The 7,890-nt window shown below is 45.9% G+C and overlaps 1 protein-coding gene across 2 annotated transcripts in view; it reads left to right on the top strand.

The window, feature by feature from the left end:
• The window catches only part of lrp3 (low density lipoprotein receptor-related protein 3), a 32,381-nt gene that overhangs the window by 8,630 nt on the left and 15,861 nt on the right, over positions 1–7,890 (top strand). For both annotated transcript variants that reach the window (XM_079496460.1, XM_079496459.1), the window contains exons 3-7: positions 1,987–2,201; positions 2,715–3,286; positions 4,788–4,907; positions 5,569–5,912; positions 7,591–7,764. In XM_079496460.1, coding sequence (XP_079352586.1) covers positions 1,987–2,201; positions 2,715–3,286; positions 4,788–4,907; positions 5,569–5,912; positions 7,591–7,764 — 1,425 coding nt within the window. The remainder of the gene's footprint in view (positions 1–1,986; positions 2,202–2,714; positions 3,287–4,787; positions 4,908–5,568; positions 5,913–7,590; positions 7,765–7,890) is intronic.

The following is a 7,890-nucleotide window of genomic DNA, read 5'->3' as shown; positions in this document are numbered from 1 at the left end:
GGGGTGTTATGCAGTAAAGTGTTACAGGGGTGTACATCTATGTGGGGGTGTTATGCAGTAAAGTGTTACCTGTACAGGGTTGTACATCTATGTGGGGGTGTTATGCAGTAAAGTGTTACCTGTACAGGGTTGTACATCTATGTGGGGGTGTTATGCAGTAAAGTGTTACCTGTACAGGGTTGTACATCTATGTGGGGGTGTTATGCAGTAAAGTGTTACCTGTACAGGGTTGTACATCTATGTGGGGGTGTTATGCAGTAAAGTGTTACCTGTTACAGGGTTGTACATCTATGTGGGGGTGTTATGCAGTAAAGTGTTACCTGTACAGGGTTGTACATCTATGTGGGGGTGTTATGCAGTAAAGTGTTACCTGTACAGGGTTGTACATCTATGTGGGGGTGTTATGCAGTAAAGTGTTACCTGTACAGGGTTGTACATCTATGTGGGGGTGTTATGCAGTAAAGTGTTACCTGTACAGGGTTGTACATCTATGTGGGGGTGTTATGCAGTAAAGTGTTACCTGTACAGGGTTGTACATCTATGTGGGGGTGTTATGCAGTAAAGTGTTACCTGTTACAGGGTTGTACATCTATGTGGGGGTGTTATGCAGTAAAGGGTTAATGTGTCACACATCTTTGAATATATATTCTTTCAGAGTGAATGTTTTTAACTCAAATCTTTGCTTCTGGGGGTCACTGGAACAACATATTTTCCGGCGGCGGCCAAATACATATATTTTTGGGAGTCCTTGACATGAAACTGTTTGAGAACCACTGACATAGAAACATTTATCAGAAAACTGTCAGGATTTAGAAGACATTTGTAGAATCTTTTCTCTGATCTAAAAACAATACCCTGCAACACATTCCTGCAGACGGGACAATTAAAGTAAAGGAATTGAGACTGTACTGAAATGGAAATCTTGTTGAATCTCCACCACTGATGGATTGGATGAATGTTGAATGAAATGCGTGATACACTTGATACATTGTCCCTTTAACCCATTCAGGCCTGACGTCGAAATTAAAAAAAAAAAAAGTTTTCTAAATCATGACAATTTTCGGAAAGATTTGAGGCACATTTTAACGATTTTTCAAAAATAGCAGACCTACAAGTTCATAGCGCGCCACTCGGTGGCGCGCTATGATCTTGTAGATCTGCTATTTTTCAATAGCTAAATTATAACAATGTTTAAAACACCAAAAGGGGTTCCCGCCCCAAAATGGGTTAATGGTTAATGTGGTTAAACGCTAACGTGACATGGATGCGTTCCAGGTCTCAATGGATTAACCACAGGCTGTGTAGTGTGTGTATCACCAGGCCTTTTTAGCCCGGGCTGTTCTGAGCTATTTTTCGCTCTTCTACCTAATGTCTGTTTAATTTAAAATTCTCAGCTCTGCTCTCTGACACATTTCCTCCTTGATTTAATAAGCAGCGGAGAGCCAGACAATATCTGTGCCTCTGTCTGTCTGTCTGTCTGTCTGTCTGTCTGTCTGTCTGTCTGTCTGTCTGTCTGTCTGTCTGTCTGTCTCTCTGTCTGTCTGTCTGTCTGTCTGTCTGTCTGTCTGTCTGTCTGTCTGTCTGTCTGTCTGTCTGTCTTTCTGTCTGTCTGTCTGTCTGTCTGTGCCTCTGTCTGTCTGTCTGTCTGTGCCTCTGTCTGTCTGTCTGTCTGTCTGTCTGTCTGTCTGTCTGTCTTGTTCCTGGCGGTCTAAATATATCTTCCTTGCAGTCCTTCTCTTTCCTCTAGGGGTGCAACAGTTAAAATAACTAATCTATTAAATTGATTATATAAAAATATATGTATACTTTTATTGCAATTTTGGGTGGGAAATTTCGGGTCTTTTTTGTTTATAGCAAAAAATTATAAAAAAAACACAACACTGCAGCCCTACTCTGCTTCTCTGCTATCAAGGTGAGTGAAACTTGAGTGGTGAATACAATTATTACAAAAAGATTACAAATTCATGTCCTCTCTCTCCTGTATAGTTTCCGTAACTTTGACGTGGACGACGTGACGGCGGCCGGTTGTTCGGGGGACTGGCTGGAGCTGTCCAGTCCAGGTTGGAGTGAGCAGGCCCGGCTGTGTGGCTCAGTGCTCCCCTCGCCCTTCATCTCCTCCAGCGGCCGAGTCGGCCTGGGCTTCCACTCCCAGAACAACAGCTCTGGTCTGGCTCAGGGTTTCAGGCTGTCGTATATCAGAGGTAAATTAATAAGGCCCCTTTTTACACGAGAACGGTGTCCATAGAAAACGGTAACAAATATAGTATCGTTTGCTGGGGTCCCTTTTAGACGAGAGCGGCGTTTTCGGGGGGTGAAAACACCTTTCCCGAGTGGAAATCTTTGAAAACGCCGTCTCCATGGAAACCTGGGGTAACCCCTGGTCTCCTGTCCGTAGGTCACCTGGGTTAACCCATTTTGGACGGGAACTCCTTTCGGTGTTCGCATTATGTTATGCTTTAGCTATTGAAAAATTGCAGATCTACAAGCGAGCTTGTAGGTCTGCTATTTTTGAAAAATCGAAGAACGACTGACATAGAAACATAGCTTTTTCAGAAAACTGTCAGGATGTAGAAGACATTTTTAGAATCTGATCTCGGGTCAAAATGCGTTAACCCTGGGTTAACCCTGGTCTCCTGTCCGTAGGTCACCAGGGTTAACCCTGGTCTCCTGTTCGTAGGGTCAACCCTGGTTTAACCCTGCTCTCCTGTCCGTAGGTCACCTGGGTCAGAGCAGCTGCCCGCCGGACGAGTTCCTGTGCGGCAACGGGAAGTGTCTACCCCTGACCTGGAAGTGCAACGGCCAGGACGAGTGCGGCGACTCCACGGACGAGCGAGGCTGCTCCCCTCCCCCCACCGACGGCGCTCTGCCCCTCCTCCGCCGCCCGCCCTGCCCCCCCGGGTCCTCGCCCTGCACCCACGGGCCCTCCACCCTCTGCCTGCCCCCGCCGCTCCGCTGCGACGGCAGGCGCGACTGTCCGGACGGCAGCGACGAGCGGGGCTGCGCCGACACCGCCTGCGGGAAGAAGCGGCTGGGGAACTTCTACGGCTCCTTCGCCTCGCCGGACTTCTACTTCCGGGTCAACCGCAGCAGCGCGGCGGCGGTGGGGAACGCGGTAGCAGGCGAGGCAGGAGGAGGAGGAGGAGGCGGCGGCGAGGTTCGGTGCTCCTGGTTCCTGGACACCCAGGACCCCAAACCCATCGTCCTGCAGCTGGACCTCAGGCTGGGCCCCGCCGACTCGCTGCACGTCTACGACGGCCTGGTGCAGAGGGCAGAGCGCCTCCTTCAGGTCAGGCCGTGGAATTGCTCTGTTAGCTGCATGCATGACCATTTTAGACCTGAGGACGATTCCTGAGGACGATTCTACAAAATGTCTTCTAAATACTGACAGTTTTCTGATTTTTTTCTATTGTCAGTCGTTCTCAAACTATTTCATGTCAAGGACCCTAAAAATATATATGTAATTGGCTCGTGGCAACCCATCTCAAAATAGAAGCAAAGATTTGAGCTAAAAACGTTCGCTCTGAAAGAATATAATTATATTCAAAGATTTTCACCACATTTTCACAGATTTTTTCAAAAATAGCAGATCTACAAGCTCGTAGCGCGGCACGCGGTGCCACGTAGCTCTGGTCCATAGCCTTCTACTGCTTCTACGATTCTGCCCTGCAGTATAAGGCTATGGGACTCGGTTTTAAATCTCAAATCGAAATCAGACCAGCCTCTTCTCTTTAGCGTATTTTAAAAGAACGTTTTTGCTACTCACCAAAACAAAGGCGAGTTGTGTCATTAGAAAGCCTACTTTCCTTAGTGGATGCACTCTGAGCCCCCCCACCACACGTATAAACGGTACTTTTTGGCCAGAAAGGGATTTTTTTTCACCGGAGGAAAAATATTCTCTATGAGGCAGTTCTCTGGGCAATATCGGTAGAGGGCGCAGTGGAGTAACTAAAAGTATTTTTTTTCCGGTGGAAACAAAATCCCTTTTTGGCCAAAAAGTACCGTTTATACGTGTAGTGGGGAGCTCAGAGTGCTCCCACTAAGGAAAGTAGGCTTTCTATTGACACAACCCGGCTTTGTATTGCCTTATACTGCAGGGCAGAATCGTAGAAGCAGTAGAAGGCTATGGACCAGAGCTAGGTGCCGCGCTATGAGCTTGTAGAACAACATATTCCCTGGAACAACATATTTTCAGATGGGGGGTCGGCAGCCAATTTCATAAGATTTCTGGGGTCGTAGACATGAAAATGTTTGAGAACCACTGACACAGAAACATGAGGTTTCAGAAAACCTTTAGGATTTAGAAGACAGTCATCATCCTCAGGTCTAAATGGGTTAAGGGTAATTTTGAGCAATAATAATTATTTTAGCACTTTTGCACTTTTTTTTTTTTTTTTTTTTACTTCCCTTCGAAAACAATCAATCAGCCTTCAATCTTATGTACAATCAGTCAGACAATGATGTGCTATTAGTTACCTTACCGGTAGTCAGGGCCGCTTTTTGGGTAGTGCGAATGGTGCCGCCGCACAGGGCCTCGCGCATGCGAGGCCTCGCACTAGGCAGTGTTTTTTTTTTTTTTTTTTTTTTTAAGAAACAATCGCATCGCAGCCCGTTCCGTCGCAGTTGATTTTTCACCTATTTAAGCTGCAGTCGGCTTGGAGGTGCCCCCAAGCACAGGGCCTCGCATTTCTCCCAGACGCCTCTGCCGGTAGTTATAACGCTATGTCTGGTATACAGGCTTAACTATTTTATTTCTGTGTATGTAAATCATAGTCTTGACTCTTCCACAGGCTCTGTCCCACCACAACAACCACAGGCCAGCTCTGCTGGAGTCGACCCGGGGAGAGATGAGCGTGTTGTACATGGCTCAGCCTCATGGCCTCGGGCACGGCTTCAACGCAACCTACCAGGTACCGACCCAGCTCCCTCTAACCCACATAACCTGTAATAACCTTAAACACCAACCCTAAATCCATAGTCCTGTACCTGGAATGTGGATTATCACAGCACATGCCACCAAAATGTGGAACGCCCTACCAACAGTCATGAAGGCATGCGAATCCCTTTGACTCCTTCAAACTGCTCTCAAAGGGAACCTACGGACGTCTGCAATTCGAAACTGGCCCCTGTAAAATCTTGAATCCTCCCCCTTTTTACCTCCTATGATGATTTCCTGTTTGTGGCTATATAGAAGTGTATATTCGTACGTCTCTAAATGTTTTGATGAATTGAAAACGGTGGGCCCTATTGTAAACAAGTGTAACGCTTTATGGTGTTGCGTCCACTCACACAGTTAACAGTTTTTGTATTGAGTTGTACTTGAAATGTACTGTAATTCAGCAAACTGTTAATCAATCAATCAATCAATGTGGACCGAAACATTTTACACATTTTACACATTTTTACACGTTTCTACACGTTTTTACACAATTTTGGTCATGAGTTTTTTGTATGTTTTCGCTTCTTCTTCTAGGTCAAAGGCTACTGTTTTCCGAAACATTTTACACATTTTACCCATTTTTTATTTTTTACGTTTTTATTTTTTACGTTTTCGCTTCTTCTTCTTCTAAGGTCAAAGGCTACTGTTTCCCGGGGGAACACCCGTGCGGCGGCGACCAGGGCTGTTACTCGGACCGCCAGCGCTGCGACGGCTACTGGCACTGCCCCTCGGGGCGCGACGAGGAGGGCTGCCCGCCGTGCGCGGCAGGGGAGTACCCCTGTGAGGGGGGAGGGGGCAGCACTAGCGGGGTTCGAACGGGCGGCGCCAGCAGCACGGTGACGGCGTGCTACCCGGCCTCGGAGCGATGCAACAACCAGAAGAGGTGTCCGGAAGGCTCGGACGAGAAGAACTGCTTCGACTGCCAGCCGGGGAACTTCCACTGTGGCACCAACCTGTGCATCTTTGAGACGTGGAGGTATAAATATATCGTATTGTGATTAAGCCATTTTGGGGGGCGGGAACCCCTTTTTGGTGTTTTAACCCATTTTGACCTGAGATCAGATTCTGAAAATGTCTTCTACATCCTGACAGTTTTCTGAAAAAGCTATGTTTCTATGTCAGTCGTTCTTCGATTTTTCAAAAATAGCAGACCTACAAGCTCGTAGCGCGCCACTCGGTTCAATGCTAACACCAAAAGGGGTTCCCGCCCAGAATGGGTTAAGCATTATGTTATACTTTAGCTATTGAAAAATAGCAGATCTACAAGTTCATAGCGCGGCACCGAGTGCTGCGCTATGAACTCGTAGGTCTGCTATTTTTTTTAAATCGTGAAAATGTGGCGCAAATCTTTGAATATATATATTCTTTCACAGCGAACGTTTTAACTCAAATCTTTGCTTCTGCGGGGGGTCCCTGGAACAACATATTTTCAGATGGGCGTCGGTGGCCAATGTCATATATTTTCGGGGGTCCTTGACATGAATGTGTTTGAGAACCACCGACATAGAAACATAGGGTTTTCCAGAAAACTGTCAGGACATTTTTTAAATTTCGACGTCAGGCCTAAATGGGTTAAATCATGTCTCCACGATATGCCTTTTCAGAGATATCGTATATATATATTGTGATACAGTGAATGCGCATTCTATGATTTGCAGTTCCATAATCTTCATTTACACTTTTTCGTTGGCCAAAATTGGTCTAAAGGTGGTTGCACACCGGCCGCGTTTTTCGGAAAACCGATGGAGAAACGCTGCTAAAAATCCGAATTCGCATCCGATTCGCGCCCGGTGTGTGGAGACCTTAAATGTTCTGTTACTCCTTTTTCTTGTAGTTTCTGTTACCTTGTAGGTGGTTGTACTGTTAAGTAACTTGAACAATAACCCTAAAAAAAAACGCATGAAATAATATTGTGATAATATCAATCATGTATAGAGCGTCGCAGTCCCGCCCCCTTTCATGACGACGCCAGGCCCAGGAAATAATTCCCAATGCATTTTTCCCATAGACATTTCAAAAAAGTATTTATTTAAAGACCTTTTTAAGCGTCGTACGAAGCCAACTCGAGTCGTGACAAATCGTGACAACAAACACAATATTTTGGACCAAACAAATAATTTGCAAAGAAGAAAAACAACAAAAAAAAGTGTTGTAACCTGCCGTTTTTTTTTCCTTCTTTCTAATTCTTTGTTGGGCCCAAAACATTGTGTTTATTGTCATGATTTGTCACAACTCGAGTTGGCTTTGTCCGCGGCGTGAACGTCTTTAAATAACCATTTTGGGCGGGAACCTCTTTTGGTGTTAGCATTATGTTATGCTTTAGCTATTGAAAAATAGCAGATCTCCAAGCTCATAGCGCGCCACCGAGTGGCGCGCTACGAGCTTGTAGGTCTGCTATTTTTTGAAAAATCGAAGAACCACTGACATAGAAACATAGCTTTTTCAGAAAACTGTCAGGATGTAGAAGACATTTTTAGAATCTGATCTCAGGTCAAAATGGGTTAAATAAATACTTTTTGAAAAGCCTATGAGGAAAACGAACTGGGGGAATTATTTTCCCGGGGTCTCTCGAGGGGAGGCGGGACTGCGACGCGGCTCTACTGCTTGGAAAAAAATACTGTGATATTATATATATATTTTTTTTTCCCGTGGAGGTGCGACGGTCAGGAGGACTGTCTGGACGGCAGCGACGAGAGGGACTGCCTGGCCACTGTGCCCCGGAAGGTGATCACGGCCGCCCTGATAGGGAGTCTGGTCTGTGGGCTGCTGCTGGTGGTCGCCCTGGGATGTGCCTTCAAGCTCTACTCGCTGCGGAACAGAGAGTACAGGTTTTTAGAGTCCTTTTTTTCCTTCTTTTTCAGTTGGTTTTCAACCTTTTTTAACCCATTTTGGGCCCCTTTTGGTGTTTTAAGCGTTACGTTATACTTTAGCTATTGAAAAATAGCAGATCTACA

The sequence above is a fragment of the Electrona antarctica genome (genome assembly GCF_951216825.1).
Source record: "Electrona antarctica genome assembly, chromosome: 3".
In the NCBI taxonomy this organism is placed as follows: Eukaryota; Metazoa; Chordata; class Actinopteri; order Myctophiformes; family Myctophidae; genus Electrona; species Electrona antarctica.
Note: the sequence above shows the minus strand (reverse complement) of the source record. Positions and strands in the feature narration are given on the sequence as shown.